General features: G+C 38.3%; 1 protein-coding gene across 2 annotated transcripts in view; it reads left to right on the top strand.

The window, feature by feature from the left end:
• Window positions 1-2,360: 2,360 nt before the first annotated feature.
• Window positions 2,361-17,676, top strand: part of LOC131983741 (nuclear factor 1 X-type-like) — a 223,784-nt gene continuing 208,468 nt past the window's right edge. For both annotated transcript variants that reach the window (XM_059348541.1, XM_059348540.1), the window contains exon 1: window positions 2,361-2,753. In XM_059348541.1, coding sequence (XP_059204524.1) covers window positions 2,751-2,753 — 3 coding nt within the window. In that variant the 5' untranslated portion in view covers window positions 2,361-2,750. The remainder of the gene's footprint in view (window positions 2,754-17,676) is intronic.

Genomic DNA, 17,676 nt, shown 5'->3' with positions numbered 1-17,676 from the left:
ATTTATAAAAGTAACTATTTCACACATTTAAAGTCCCAAATATATGACGTCAGTACATTTATCCCAACTGTTTTTAATGCTTAGCCTGTTTTACATACAAATAAAATATGTGAGGCCTAAACTAATTAATGTCATATAACTGGTGTTTTTATTTACTTATTGTGCAATTTAAACTGTTAAAAAAACACTTAATGTTGCATATTTTGTGTTTATTTTAAAATTAACCTAGAAAAATGACAGATAGCTAAATGTTAATAAAAAAGGAGCCTGGTGTGCTAAATTGAAATACTGACAACTGATACATTTAATCAGGCATTAATTAGCAACGATTTCCCTTTAAATGAGGGTCAAATGACCCTGTTATTAAAATCTGTTTTGTTTTTTACATATATTGTAATACAGAAATGCAAAAGGTGTGTCGTTCTATTGACAGTATTATTGGGACATTAAAACTTCTCCTGATTTCATAACATTTAAAATATGATTTTTTAAATTATTATTCAAAATCCATCTAAAAACCTAGAAATTTCATGACGAATTTCCTGTTATTGTTGAGGAAAACCGAATGACTAAATGAAAAGCTGGTTCAACATTTCAGTGTGCCTCTCTGCAGTGAAACATTTAGCTGTATGGCTCTTTAAGGAACAACTCTGAGTCCATACGCTTTTTATTTGTCTGTTTGTAAAGTGATCAACTTGAACCAATACACACTCAATTGGCAGCAGGTGGTATCCATTTCTGACAGAGCTCATCATTTCACCGCCTGACGTCTGCAGTTACGCACTTCCGTCAAACTGCTTCGTTTCCCATAAAAGGTCAAAACGCTACTTTGGAAATGTATTCATGCCCTCGTGTCTTTTTTAAAGGCGTGTCTGCTGAAATTCCAAAAACTGAACATCCCGGAGCTAATTTGCTATTTGTGGTGAATAAATATTGTGTTGATGCTCCGGCCAGGAGTCATGCACCTGCTCTGTATCTGCTCAGCTTTATCATGACAAAATAAACACATGACCGATTTTATAGTTTGAGGACGTGATTGGGAACTACAAGGCCTGCAGTTTGGAGTGACGTAAATATGGCAAATACAAAGGTGTTACACATCTCTAGACACATGATATTATCCACACTATAGGCATGCCATATAACATGTCTGCCCAATAATTTAGCCTACCACTGGAGTTAAATCAGCTGTGTGTATTGGAGATTTAACCATCTATAGGCTCACTTTAACCTCCTTAGAATAAGAGTGAAATAAAATAAAACCCTCATTTTTAGGTTGTTGACAAGCTGGAGGTCATATGTGGCCATATAACATGTCTGTCCAATAATTTACCACTGGAGTTAAATCAGCTGTGTGTATTGGAGATTTAACCACCCATAGGCTCACTTTAACCTCCTTAGAATAAGAGTGAAATAAAATAAAACCCTTATTTTTAGGTTGCTGACCAGCTGGAGGTCATATGTGGTCAGCATGCCCCCCTACATCATTCGGCTTGAATCTAAAGTTTGCAAAGCTTCCTCTCCTTGTATTTCACACACTCAGAAAATATTTGGGTTTATCACAACCCTGCCGCCGCGGCTGCCTCCCCCACCGCTCCCGAACCTCCGCTCTCTCTCTCCCGCCCTCTCCGTCGGCCCCGAGCTGCCCCTACACTTTTGCCGGTGAGAGCTACTAATCCCCTGCGTCCATGGTTTACTCTGAGCCCGTATTTAATTCCTCTAAACCCCCAGCTGCCGCCCTGGTTACTCACTGAACACGACAGACTGTGGACCGCTCTGGTTATTAATAATTCACCAGCCCCTCCGCTCCGCTTCTCCGGCCGCGGCCGCAGGACACCGCGCGTCCTCACTGGTGCGTGCAGCAGCAGCAGCAGCAGCAGCAGCCGCCGCCACCGAGCTGTGTGTTTTTGTCACTTCTACCATTTGTTTTCTTAATTTCAGCTGCTCCGTGTCTCACACAGGGACACGCACCTATAGGCAGTCGTCCCCGGCTGGCTGTCTGTCTGGCATTGCCCACCACCTCCACCTCCACCACCACCACCAAGTCCCCGCTGATGACGGTGCGACACCCGCGCTGCTGCCACATGGTGAGTTTCGCTGCCGCAACTTTCTCCGGACACTGAGGAACAGGTGGAGGAACCCCCGATCGGGAGGAGGGGAACATTTTCATATCAGCAAAAGCCGGAGCATGAAGGGAAACAGCGCGCGTCCCGTCCCCCCTCTCTCTTTGCAGGAGCAACAGCTGATTTGGTGAGCGCGTAAGCAGAGAGTGCAAGCTACTTACTGTCGGTGCACAGCCAGACTCCTGCTCTGTCACTCGGGGCTCAGACGGTGACTGTGTCGGTGGCGCAGAGCGCGGCGACTCGGTGGACATTAACGGGACAAGACTGGAGAGAGAGAGCAGCGCGCGCTGAGAGGCGATTTTCATGGGAATACCACGAGTTGAAAGCGAACATAAACACGTTGAATGAAGAAGCAGACGACTTGGATTATACAGCTCTGTCTTCCTTTGCCTTGACTGAGAGGAGTTGACTGCAAATTACAAAAAAAAAAAAAAAAAAAAAATGTTTACCGGGCAGCAGGCCGTGTATTAGGGCTCTTTTGCTTCCGGTATAAGGCCCAGCTGAACAAGAAACCGAGCAGTTTTCTCTCTCCCACACACTTTTTTTTTTTTTTTTTTTCTGGAAGCCGAACTTTTTGAGAGTGGAAAATGGGTCTTTGAGAGTGTTGGCACATTTCCCTGCACCACAATGGTACGTGCTGTGTAAACCAATAATTTGCTCATTTATGCAGTCAGCTTTCACATTCATTGTTCATAGATTTTAATGATACACAGAAAAAAGTTTAGTGTGTTATAATTCTTGTGTGTGTTTCTGTTTACTTGTGTAGCTTAATGGATAACAGTCACCAAACAGTGTGCCAAGTCCTTCCACCTACCTGTCTGTGTTTTCTGTCACAGTTTTAAGTTTAAATTAGGAGTGTTTCGCACATGTTGCATGTATATCTAAAATGATGTGGCTGCTTGGAAAACATAATACACTTCATTTTAATAGTTGCACAACACGTTTGCCAAAATTTGTTTCCAACCTTCTGGCCAAATCAGTGTCCAGCCCTCTCAGTTCAGCGCCCGATGCCCACTGCCTTCTGCCGTCCTATCCACATGGAGAACATGACTCCCCTCATGCAGTGGTCTCTCATGTGGGCCTGCCTGGAGACTATTTATAGCAACATATATGATACGCGCTATCGCATGTCATACGGTGTAATCAAGAGGCGTCATAGCTGCAGTTTATTGTAGATGGCGACATGCAAACAGCCCCCAGAGTCAGAAACCCACTTAAATGCAAAGTTTAACAGACTTTGGAAACTTGGCTATAAGAGGATGGAACTTATTCTTTGCGCCAACATTCAATTATGTGCCTATTTGATTTGTGCGTAATTACGCACAGCGGTTTTTTAGAGCAATTCTTTCATTATGCAGGTGATTTATTTGTCCAATTCAGAGAGATCCTGTGACATCACAAAGCAAAAGTTTAGAATGATAAATGTGGGAATCTGCTCACGTGCAGCTTTCTTTTTTTTATTATTATTATGTGGTTTCCTTTTAATGTCAGGAATTTTTCATAAGAAAAATCCCCATTTGCCCTGAGCAGCATATGTGTTGGAATTGGCAAATGTATTCCCTGTGAGGTTGTGAAAACATGCATTTGAATGCAGCGCCTGAAGGTTTCAAAATTAGCAATAAGAAGTCTGTTTTATACAGAATTATGATATATAGCTCACACATCCTTGACCCTTAGATAGATCCTTCTTTTTGGCATGAAATGAGTCAAGTCAGGCAGTAGTTAGGAGAACCTCCCACATACAACCTTGAAGCTGCTTAGATACCAGGAAGGGATCTTATTTGCACATGAATATGGAAGATTATTAGTATGAATAATTATTTGTTTACAAGCATCCTAGCTGACATGGCAGCTGCCCAAGAAGCTCATCAGTAAAAATGATACAGAATTCAGGACAGGCCTCACATGGGATTATCTCGACTTGTTATTCTCCTACTTATAGCAGCAACTCACCTCTTTTTTTTTAAGAAAAAAAGGAAAGGCTGTATTGTGAAATGGTGCCAATATTTCAGTTGCATGTTAGTTTAGTCAGAATGCACTGGAGGCATCTGTCAATCAGTGTCAGGAATCCGTTAGCTCTCCCCCTGAGGCTCTTGCTCTTCTAAATCAACACTTTAACTCCACTTCTCTGCACAGACGATCTGATTCGAGGCACAACAGGTTATTGATTTTCACAAATATGTTGGAAAGCAAAAAGGGAATGTGACCCGTCATCGTGAAACTGGAAACATGGCACACGTTTGGTCCTGGATTATTAGAGCCTGACCGATTTGTGGTTTTTGAGACCGATACAGAGGAGAAACTTTCACAGATTTCAGATATGGTGGCTGATAATGAGCTGAAATGAAAATAGACCTTTTCTATGTGGATCATGCACGGATTTTTTTGTATGAATATGACTGTGAAAATGCACTCAGAAGGCTGCTTTCTTAAACAGACACCTTTATTAAATATTTAAAATGATAATACATACATGTTTTACACTGTCATCTTATTCTACAAATCAACATTGAGAAAAAAAAGAATAAATAAAAACCAAAGGCTAAATAAACACCAGCACTGCATGTTCTTTTAAATGATCTATATATATATATATATATATATATAAATAGCTTTAAAGTATTATATGTTCAACTTCAGTAAATTGCTGACCATTTAAATAAAGATACAAAAATAGCTCTAAAGTTCTGTATGTGTGGTGTCAGTCAAGTGGACCATTTAAAAAACAAATAATTCAAAATAAAATAAACAGATAAATAAATAAATAGGACTGTATATTAGGTATCAGTCCATTTCTGAGCATTAAAAAAATAATAGTATTACAATTAGCCAAAAAATACTGTACATTCAGTACCAGTCAATTGTTGCCCATTAAAAAAACAAAAAACATATGTAAAAATATAATAATTCGCTAAATAATACGTACGTTCAGTAGCAGTCAATTGCTGACCGTTTAAATAAAGAATAATAATTAAAAAAAATTAAAGAAAATAAAAATATGACATCAGTTCTATATCACCCAAGCATTGTTTTCTGCACTATATATTGTGTAATAAGAACGTTTTTATATCGGCACATATGAGAAAACATTTCCAACAGATTCCAATATGGCTATGGTAGGCCGATGTGGCTGATAAAATCCTACAAATGATAGTTTACAGATATATTAGCCCTTCGTGAAAAAGAATCCTATTTTTTTGTGTATATTAAAAGTCTCAACTGCTCTGTCAGGCTCAGCATATGTGATGTGCAGTATAGGAACATAAGAAACAAATACAGTAATCATGGAGTGCTGTCTAAATAGTTGGGGTAATTGTATCCCGCACTGTGTGTGTGTGTGTGTGTGTGTGTGTGTGTGTGTGTGTGTGTGTGTGTGTGTGTGTGTGTGTGTGTGTGTTTGCCTGTGTGTGTGTGTGTGTGTGTGTGTGTGTGTGTGTGTGTGTGCAGCCCGCCACATGATGATCAGACAAGCGGTTTTCCAGTCTTGTGTGATCTCCCTCTTGGCTGTTGCTGTCAGTGATGTCATTCTTTCACTGTATACAGAATATTATGCTATTATGTTTGTCCTGGCCTTGACATTTCCCTGGAAAAATAAATAAGGCTTCAAGGCAGGCCGTGATGGCTTATGTGGTGTGTAAGCTCTTGCTGTAGTTTAAAGATGGAAACTCTGATATACGCTCAAACAGCGTAAATATTAGGATAGTGAGCTCAGATGGGCTTGTCAGGTTGATTGTTTTTTAAGCTGTTGTAGCTATTGTAGCAGGGTAAAGCTGAGGGGCTATCGTGAGGCGTAATCATGTGACGCGTTCTATGATGGGACGTTAATGTTGCACTAAATGAATCAGAAGAAAAAGAAAGAAACGTGTCACTTTTGATAATCAAAGGCTCGTGGACCTGGACAGTTTACATCTGTGGCAGCCAAGAAACTTGTAAAGGCAAAAAAAAGGCACACTTAAAGGGAAAGTTAGGAGAAGCAGCACAAACTCTAAGCAATGTACTGCTGTGGATGCACTGCAAAAAAAGAAAAGATGGGTGAACTCAAAATTTCAAGGCAACAAACTTCGACTTAAGTTGGACAATTAAACTAAATATTTTAAGTTTTGTTTTTGAGTTTGCTCAACTCTGAATTTCTCTGGCACGATTGTAACACCGCTATGAAATGTCAGCTAATGTTGTGACCACAATTTTGAGTTAGCATTGATTTGCTAATGGCTACTCTTGTAGCTGTAACAAGCAGCGCCGCTAGCATCAGTTAGCCGCTAGCATCAGTTAGCCGCTAGCGTCAGTTAGCCGCTAGCTTTCGCTAATGACCGAATTTCCCAACAAAGAAATAAGAGTTATCAGAACTATTGTCCCTTGTTGTGAACCCCAACTTAAAGATATAAGTAACAACAACTCACCAACTTGTTTTTGAGCAGACAACTGGCTTCCTTTGTTGTGCTAACTTACATTATTGCCCTAAATGTCAGTCATTTATATTTCCAAGTTTTACCAAATTAAATCACTGTTTTAGGCCAAAAAATACAAGTTGGCTTTTTTGCAGTGTGGGGGCAGCAGCTTAACGTGTTTTAGCCACCTAAAAAAAATATCAGTATCAGTTTAAGTGTATGCTATATTTCGAGTATTTTCACCATCTTTTCTAACAGGAAACTGAAGCGTTTACACCCATCTATTCTCTCTTCACAGCCACCAGACCCCACTGACAAAAACAGTAATTTTAACTCACAGAACTCAGGATTTGCTGGTCTACCGCTAGCTGTCTCAATCGTTTAGCATCATTGTGTTATTGTGCGACTTTGGTGACTCAAAATATCCATTTAAACAGTGTGCGGACTTCACTGTGGCATTCAGGGGGGCTAATTTTCTTTCACACTGGGGTGAGGGAGAGATGATTTATAACTGCAAGCATATAGACCTACTAACAGTGGTGGAAGAAGTATTCAGATCCCTTACTTAGTAAAAGTACTAATACCACACTGTGAATACTCCACTACAAGTAAAAGTCCTGCATTCAAAACTTACTGAAGTAAAAGTACAAAAGTATCAGCAGTATCAGTAGTATATTCTGTAGTATATCGGCACAAACAAGACACAGAAAGGTCAGTTGGATCAACAGCCTGTAGTATAAAATGATGAGTAAAATGAGCTATTAGGCTGCCTACAAGCGGTTGAGTCCTCATCAGCAACAGTTAAAGTTACCCATTACATACAGATGAGACCAACATCTCCTGTTTTCTGTGACCTAAAATTAGGGGGCGTCCTGTCCGCTGTCTTCTGGTAATTCCCCGGCTATGGAGAAGAGGCTGTTCTCATGAGCTTTATAAGTCGTGGAATTCACATTCCAGCTAAATTTTGTCCAGTGACGATGTAAAATGCCATTAAAAGCCACATAGGAGAGTGAATTATAGCCATTTATAGTTGTTTTTTCGTAACCTTTACCAAGTGTTTTTGCTTCCTAAAGAAGACCTTTTCCAACTTTTAAAAAAAAAGTATAAAACAGCTATAGTCACGTGTTTACGTCTTTAAAACAGCATCATGTGTCATATTTCATAGGATATCATATGTATACACTGTATACAACCTCACTTCAAAAAAACACATACTATCCCTTTAACCCTCCTCTTTTGTTGCAGGTCAAATTGACCCATTTCAAAGTAAAAAAAATAAATTAAAAAAAACTCATTGTATTTTATATGTAGGTCTTTCCAATGTACATAAAAAAGTTTTATCATGCTTTTTTTTTATCCAATCCAATCCACTTTATTTATATAGCACAATTTTAGCAAACACAAGGTTTCCAAAGTGCTGCACAAACAATACATACATAACACAATACAAAGAGATGTAGTAAACAATAGGACAGTAAGATGCAATAAGATAAAATAAATTAAAAATGGGATAAAGATAAATAAAGTAAAATGTACTGCCTGCACAAAATAAAATATGCATGAATGATGAAAAAAGAGTGAATTATCCTCATCAAACCATGATCTTTGAGAGGTATAATATGAACCATTTCAAATATTGATTGAAATGGTTCTGAAAAAACGAACATAACAGGAGGGTAAAAGGGGCATTCCAGTGATTTAGTCTTGCACTTGTATACAATTAAAGCAGCAGAGGTTGAGATATCCTGACTATATAGTTATAATGACTCAAGCTTCACAAAAGCTGGATCCTACAATTCCCATGATGCAACTTGACGTGATCATTCTTTAAACGTGTACTGTATTGTTAAATGTCCTCATCTTTCAAACTCCATGGCCAAAGTTTGTCACTCTTTCTGCCATTTAAAGTCAATTCAAGATAACCCTGATGACATCACTATGACATCATTTTCTCAGACCTCAGAAGACAGACATGACACAAGTAGTCCATCGAATTAACTGACCTTTATGAATGTACGATCAGAAGAGTACCTCTTTAAATTTCAGGTAATGAGTGTTGGGTGTCTATAGTTACAAGAGTACACTGTAAAAAATCTATTTCTGATTCAATTTGACAGTATTTCACTGTACAAACATTTTTTACAGTGTACATCACAAAGCATAGACAAACACTTACTGATTTTCAAGATACAATCCGACAAAAACATAATTCTATAAGCAGCATAATACTCTTCTTGTTTTTATTTGCCAACATTCCATGTCAGCTCTCTTCAGGTTCACCTTGAAATGTTTGTAAAATCAAGTTTTTCAGTAATTCAAACAGACTCTCACAGGAGCAGAGGGCTGCTTTTTTTTCTGAGTGATACCTCTTCTAATGGAGCATTTGCACTTGAAAAGATGAATGGTAATTTTAAATCAAAAGTACTGTGATGAACTTGCTAGTAGAGAGCACTTTGTGCCAGATGAAGGCAGCGGGGTGCCTTTTGCAGCATTTTTGTCTTTTATGACTTGTTGAAAATGAACAAAAGTGAAAGGAAAAACAGCAGAGTGCACAATCTCACCTGTTCCCAATGCACTTTTAAAGTTTTTTTCTTGTGAGGGCTATTTGCTCGGATTAGCTTGCTCTGAAAAACAACACTGGCAGATTTCTTTAACTCGTTTTAACAAAAACAGCACTCAGACTTTGAGATGATTTTTTTTTTGCAGCAGCATCTCATCAAGCTCAGACTGATCACATTACACTCCTAACTCTTCCATCTAATTTCTAACCCTGCCTCAATTACTTTATCAAGACTTAACCCTCACATTAATTGGTTTCACAAGATACCCCAGACTGCACACCAGCTGTGTAACCGAGTAATTTGAATCTACTTAATTTGGGAAGGTGTTGGTATCTTCTGCCTTCGGAGTTTAATTTGAAAAAAGAAAAAAAAACACACAACAACAATACATGTATTTCTCTCTTTGCTCTCGTCTTTAGGGCCTTAATGAGGAATAAGAGCCAATAGCATTATTCATTAAACAGAGCTTGCCAGCTATTTATCACTGTAACAATATTAGCATATTTGTTTAAATTTTCAACACTTTTTTTTTTTTAGCATTCGTAACCAGGTTTAGCATTTTTAATAATCTGGCAGCAAATGCATCACACCAAATTGAATGCTGAAAAAGAACCAGTGGCAAGCCCCAGAAACATACTAAAAATCCTTTACAAACACACACACACATGCACGTACACTCCTCTAATTACCGCCTCCCCTGCTCCCTGTCTCATTCCTCACCTCCTGAGATGCAGGTGTAAAATATCACATTTTTCCAGCATTTCTCCCTGAGGTGGCGCTGGCTTGGACTCACACAACGTAAATTTCCCCTTTCATATTCCCCCACACATTTTTTTCTACAAACAAGTTCCCCCTCCCATCCCTCCCTCCCTCTCTTTGATGTGCTTGCCACATCTGCACAGGTTTGTTAGCTCGTTACCAGGTGAAGAATGAGGATACAATTAAGGCTGAATGAGGGTACAGTTGTGTTTTTTTTGCGGGAGAAGAGAAACCAAAGTGTTGCACTCTCAGAGTCGATGCTGCGAATGATTAGGATGCTGCAGTGGAACGATAGTGAATTTGTTAATGAGGGATTGTGAGGATACCTGCCTCTCATGGATTGTTGTGTATCCAGAAACATGGACACCCAGGAGGTTTCTGTGCTGCTGTCTGTCTGCATATGATCAAGAGAATGACAGGGGAAGGTGGGCCATATGGACACTACTGGTCAAAAGTTTTAGAACACACCAACTTTTCCAGAAAATTTTAATTTTAATTGAAAATTATGCAGTTTAATGTCTCAGTGTACTCTGAAATTAATGCACATTTGCAACATTTAAAATTATTTATTGAGCATGATAGTGTTTTGAAAGTAAAAAAAAGATTCAAAATCACATTTTATGTTGGACTAAAGGACTAAAAAAAGACACAAAATGACTAAAAAAAAGACACAAAATGACCAAAGAAGACACAAAAGACACAAAATGACTAAAAAAAAGAAACAAAATGACCAAAAAAAGACACAAAATGACCAAAAAAAAGACACAAAATGACTTACAAAGAATTCAAAAATGGACAAAATAGCCCAAGACTCCATAGAGTTAAGTTGTTAACCCATTTCTTGTTCCCTGAAAAAGGCCTACTTGTATAATTCTGAAATGTACATTATTTTTCAGTTTTGGTTAAGCTTACCTTTTTTTATTTACCTCTGGCAGTTCACCACTTACCTTTGTACCCTTTCAAGCTGTTCATTTGACTTGAACTGCTTGAATTTCAATAAAAAACTGGAAAAATTGGGGTGTTCTAAAACTTTTGACCAGTAGTGTATATGTGCTCTAATATATCCAATACCATGAGAGACAGCCAACTGGAGAACCCCCCTTTAGATCTGACTTATTGTATATATAATACATCAGAGAGATGCAGAGTGCAGCTGAGGTTGTAGAGATCAAGATTCATGTTTAAAGTCACGCACTAGGATGCTCAGTAGGCCTCTTTGCATGCCTGTGAGAGTATATTGGGCAACATATGAGTTAAACAACCTGTAGTGCTTAGAAAATAAAAACAATCTTTCCCAGATTGAGTTTAGCTTCACATAAAGACCGGAGATGGATGAAACAGCAAGACTGTCTCTGTCCAAAAATGACTAGTTGTGTTTTTAAGCAGTGGGATGGGCGTTTGAAAGAAACCTGCCAACTCAAGTATCTATAACGTTAACAATCAATTCATTGATTAATCGATTTGTTTTTTTACATACTCCAGTATGTATAAAACATGTATACATGGGCAAAATAATATATATATATATATATATATATATATATATATATATATATATATATATATATATATATATAGCTTAGAGTACTATCCAAAAGCCTGTTTTGATAACTTTTATTTTGAAAGGACAAAAAGAGACTTCCTGTCGATCGTAAAAAACTAAAAAAAAAAGTGAGATTAAACTGTAAAGGTAACGTCAAGGAGTTCAATGTTTTATGTTTTAGCCCCTGAAGAGGCATGAGGTTAGTTTTCACAGTAATCTTCATATTTAAATGTGTTTTGTGTTTAAATAAGTTTTGGATCAAATTAAACCTAGTAATTCATGCTAGCAAGGTTTGATACAGTAAGCTAGTTTTGCTCAAATTAATATTCTTGTATTTCTGTGTTTTATAATTGTTATTACAACTTTCAGTTTGCAAACAGAGGGTCCAATAGTCTGAAAATATGTTCATGAGTCCTATGACTGGGGAAGTGCTTCTCTATAAATAATTATGTTTTTGTTGGTGTACCACTATGGTTAAGTTGCTTCTAGTCTTTAGGTAAAGCTAGCTAAACAACTCATGACTCATTAGTGACCTTAGGACTCAGTAGAGATTTTGCCAGATAGTGTTACCAATGTACACTACAGTTCAATTCATGTAAACTCACAATTATTAATTAATTACATCAGCAACCAGCAGTAACATTTTTTGGCCACTTGGGGGCAGCAGAAACAAGCTGTGTACATAACACACTGACTTATGATCACCTTTTAAGTAACTTTCACACATTCAGACTTCTTTTTGCCCCCTGCTGACCATTAGAAGCCTTTTTTTTTGCCTCAAACATCTGCCAGATGCAATTGAAAACGTGATTCATTCAGAGTTGTATCTCTGGTCACCATGTAAGTCCAGTATTTAGTCTACTTTTAACTCTCTTTGGTCTCCACCAACTCCTGAGGGAACTGTTTCCCTCTGTAAGAGCTAAATGTTTCACTATGTTCACCAGCTAGTTGCTAACTTTGTCTATTGTTTGGTGCTGGGAAGCTAATATATTATTATATTATATTTTTATTATATTTTCAATGGACTGTATATGTGGACTTACTGACCCGTCACGCATTGGTGTGAGGGCTATGGTATTGAAGCCTCGAGGTTGGCATTTTAGCCAATTTTCTGAGCCAGAAATGACCATATTTGGAGCAGAGGGTGCAGCTAAGTTATCAGGTAAAATAGTGCTAGTGTCAGATAGCTAGCTCAGTTAACATAGTGCAAAAATCAGCAAATTATTACTTAAAGTGTTCACTAAACTGCACTTTTAGACAGCAAAGTTCCTTTGATTCAAAAGCTAGCCGTGCCCTAAAGCATAGCCTGCTCTATCCTCTATTTTACTCTAAATGGGAGGATTATTTCCAAAATGAACACGATGCAGTATTGAAAAATACTAGTCATTAAACTTATAAGGAAAATGACGACTTTCACACAGTTGGACTTCTTTTTGCAACCAGTGGAGTCGCCCCCTGCTGGCCATTAGAAAGAATGCCGATTTAAGGAATTTTTATGACCAAGAGGTTGCCACTTTTTGGTCAAAACAGCTGCCAGATGCAATCGAAAACATGATACAAGCTCTGAGAACGAAACAACACATAAAGTTGTTGGCCACAAAATTACGAAAAAAATCACGAAATTCAGAGGATAATTCTCTGTGGGTTCACCACTTGACATTACACATAGTCATCTGATCCATATTTCATGTGATTTAATAGATGTCGTCTGTCTCCAAAATACAAGTACCTTTAATACTTTTAAACATGTGACCTGTGATTGAATAACTGGTGAAAAAAAGTGTTGGGAACACTATTTGACTGGATCACAGGACAAAGGTTCTGAGAGCACAAATAGGGCTAATTTATACTCGCACACGTGATTTATATATATTTATATATATATATATCTTTTCAGTCCACTCGCAGGGAAAAAGCACCAGGTGAATTTCGCACTTCTCTGAATAATCTCTTTAATACGTCACACATATATGACATGGACACTCGAGCTATGACTGACCAAGAAAGCAAAAGTTCTCTTCTGTCCCCTGGCCTGAGCTCTGAGATTTCCCCATCCTCTTTTCCACTTTGTTTGCACTCATAAAGACATTGTCTGCGCTCTCCATTGATAAAATCTGACAACCATTACAGTGTTGTATTACACTCGGTCTCGGTCACCAAAAAAGTCAACATTCCAGACATCAAATGATTTCTAGAGCTTTTTAAGTGTTAATTACATGAGCCTCTGCGTCTATTCTAGCTCTAGGCCGGCCATATGGATTGGGCATATGCTGCATATGTATATATAGTTACACACATATATATAATTGATACCATGCTCCATAAAAACTGACAGAACAGGGGGGAAAGGGGCCAGTGCTGCAGGGAGCTACATCAAATAATCAGTCTCAAAGAAATTAGAGGAAGATATGGTCAGAGATATGCTTCATTCATTAAGACCCACATCTTTATCTTTTCATAATTATTGTTATATAGCGGTTTTCAGCCTGAACTTCATTGTGTCCAACACAAACCATTTTTCAACTCTAAATGACTCAAAACCTGTCAAAAAAGAGGGAACTAGGACGACCAGTGCGTCTTGTTCTGTGCTGCTCTGTGATTATCAACAGAGTAAAATATATCCTTCAGCTGGACCGGGCAGTTTAAGAGCTTAACAAAAAGCCCAGGGAGCTTGACAAGGGCACCATTTAGTGGGACAAATGGTTTCAAATGGTTTTCCTCCAGTGTTTCCCCACATATTAATGATGACAGGCCAGGGGTTGGATGCTGAGGCTGAACGCCATGAGGACTGTTTTCTTAGTCACTTGGATGACTTGAATTTTTAATTTTTTTTCCCCGCTTCACATGGCCCTCACTAAACAAAACCAATGTTAATCTTATGTTAATCAATCTGCTAGACCTTTCCGCCGGAGAGATGGAGTGAAATCACACACACAGATGTCCTTCCTGTGTTACAGTAAAAGGGAAAGGGAAAAGGCTCGAGCTGTAACCTCTCATTCTGAAGGATATGAATAGCCTGAGTCTCCAGCCGCAGCTCGGTTAGCCCAAGTCTGGGACTTATTATAGTGCTGTGTGTTTATGCATGTGTCTGCGCATGTATTTCTCCAAGTGCAATCCCGTATTTGTGTGCATATGTAAATGCTTAAGTAACCTAATGTCTGTTTGAATTCCCTAAAAGATTGTTTACCTCACATGCCAGTTTAAATAGTATAACTTTACATTTTGTAGCAGGCTACGAGCAATGTTTGTTCCTGTTTTGGGTCGGTGTTTGTTTCTGCTTAAGGTATGTTTAGAGACGAGAACGTAAAAAATTCTGGAAAATAGGATTATTCCCTCTCCTCTATCCAGAAACTTAACTTAAAGCTCCTGGTATTAAACTTCTTTCCTCCCCTGAACTTAAAAAGTTATTTTCATTAACCTAGTCATTTTTAGCCCTCGCCTAACAGGTTTAGTTGATATCCAAAACAGACATTCAAATTTAGCCTGGCGAAAACCAATTTGTACCAGTTTGGACTTAAAAAGTAATAGCCACGGGCCAGCTAACCAGCCAGAACTGCCATCCCTGATCCAGATCCTCAGCCTGTGGTTCCCTCCCATCCATGTTGTCTGGCCTGGCTGCCTCAATTGACAGCAGAACTGCAATGGATGCTCATTCAGAGCCCAAGTCTGTGCTGGCGCGTCCCACGGCATACAAATGAACTGCGTTGAATAGAAACAAACACTTAGAATAAATACTTTAGCTGCATCTATCAGTGAAAGGCCGCTACTCGGGGCCAACAGCTTGTGTTTGTATATGTGGGCAGCAGACGTATGTATATGGCCTCTGTATGTGCGAGTGTGTGTGTAGTATGTGAGCGTGCATGTGACTGTGTGTGAATGATTTGTGCTGAATCAGTGCGCGCTGACAGAAAAGTGACCATGCAGGTGAAATAGCAGGGACAGGAAATGCCATTGTGTTGGAGTATTGTGTGTGTGGGTACGGCAGCTAAACACTTTGCTCCCCATTCAAGTGGTGGTGAGTGGCAGGGCCGGGCCTCGGGCCTGCACAGCATATGGGTCCAGGCAGGCAGCACACACTGGGAACTGTGTGTGTGTGTGTGTGTGTGTGTGTGTGTGTGTGTGTGTGTAGAATGTAAAGATGAGATAGAGCGATATATATCGGTTGGGCCGATATTGGCTGTATCTTTTCAACCTGGTCTCACAGGAATCCGTGAAATAGCCACGGATTCGCTTAACTCAAAATCCGTGGAATAGCCACGGAATCGCTCAAATTTCCGTGAAACTGACACGGATTTTGCTACAATGCAAGTTCATATTTTTTCCGAATGGTTTGTTCCAAGTCACGTGACTTTTAAGGTCCCGGCAGTCAGAACAAAAAACATGGCGGACAGTTCTCTCATTTTTAGTGAAAAAAATCTATATTTTGACTTAGTTTCTGCATAAAAATGGATTTTGATCACATTTCTAACGAGAAATATATGTTTTATTTTCTAAATATTCACTCAGTGAATGTACATAATCACTTTGTATGTTGGAATAGCCACGGGATATGACTGTCATTAACTTGCATTGTAGCCAAATCCGTGTCAGTTTCACAGAAATTAGAGTGATTCCGTGGCTATTCCACGGATTTTGAGTTAAGCGAATCCGTGGCTATTTCACGGATTCCCGAGACCATGTTGAAAAGCAACATGGTCTCACAGGAATGTGATTATGTACATTCACTGAGTGAATATTTAGAAAATAAAACATATATTTCTCGCTAGAAATGTGATCAAAATCCATTTTTATGCTGAAACTAAGTCAAAATATTGATTTTTTTTTCACTAAAAATGAGAGAACTGTCCGCCATGCTTTTTGTTCTCACCGCCAGGACCTTGAAAGTCACGTGACTTGGGACAAACCAATCGGAAAAAATATTAACTTGCATTGTAGCGAAATCCGTGTCAGTTTCACGGAAATTTGAGTGATTCCGTGGCTATTCCACGGATTTTGAGTTAAGCGAATCCGTGGCTATTCCACGGATTCCTGTGAGACCAGGTTCCTTTTGGTATATGTTGTGATTTTTAGGGTTAATGGAAATGGTGCCATCATCACCTAATAAAAATATATATTTTACTACTACTTAATGATGACTAAAAAGCGACGGCCAACAGGCAGTAAGGTCTGGGATTACTTCTCCAAAGATTGTGATCTAGTCAACCATATAATACATTGTATGTACAGTGTAACACATACCATAATAATTATCTATCTATTTATATTAATTAGGACCCGAGGGATTTTTGAGGCTGATACCAAGGGGTTTAATTCACTGATTACTGATATGGTGGCTGATAAAGTGAATTTTTGAGCTGCAATTAAAATACACCTTTTCTAATCATTAAAATATACATTGCACATAGAAGATATCTACATTGTTGACTATATACTTTGGAATCTAGTCCTACAACTTATAACTGCCCGTTCGCTGTTACTTTTCAGCCGTCAGAGGAAAGAACCTTTCACACATGATAAAGACGCCATTTCTATTCACACCATAAATCAATTCAAGCCTTGTTTTCTCTAGTGGTACTTTGAGGTACTTGGACTTTACTTGAGTACTCCCATTTTATGTAACTTTATAATTCTACTCCACTACATTTTGAGGCAAATATAATATTGTACTTTTTACACCACAACATTTAGCTGACAGTTTTTATTACTAGTTACTTTTCAGGTCAAGATTTAACATGAAAAACATGATCAATTTAAAGTGATTAACATTTTTTAAATTAAACCACATAACAGTATATTTAGTGGTAAAATGAAATGCCCTGTCTTTACAAAATTAAAACACTGCTTATATAAATGCATCACTACAAATAATCTAATAATATATTTAGAATGCATAAAACAATCTGAGTGGGTGCCTTCTGCATAACGAGTACTTTTACTTTTGATACTTTAAGTACATTTTGATGCTGATACTGATAGGAAGTTTTACTTGTAGTGGAGTAATTTCACAGTGTGATATTAGTACTTACTTAAGTAAGAGATATGAATACTTCTTCCACCACTAGTTTTTGGTTAAAAAAAGTTTTCATATCGGTGCATATTGGACAACATATAAGCCAATAACAATAAATACATATATACATATATCTACAATAGGCCACAAAGAAAAGGTATATTTTCATTCCAGCTCAAAAATATCACTATCAGCTGCTGTAACGGTAATCTGTGAATTTTTTCCCTCTTAATTAGTACTGGCCTCAAAAATACTATATCAATCAGGCCCTAATAGTAAAACAACATTGTGG

This window comes from Centropristis striata, chromosome 13 (genome assembly GCF_030273125.1).
Source record: "Centropristis striata isolate RG_2023a ecotype Rhode Island chromosome 13, C.striata_1.0, whole genome shotgun sequence".
Lineage (NCBI taxonomy): Eukaryota > Metazoa > Chordata > Actinopteri > Perciformes > Serranidae > Centropristis > Centropristis striata.
The sequence above is the reverse complement of the archived record's forward strand: the minus strand, read 5'-3'. Positions and strand labels throughout refer to the sequence as shown.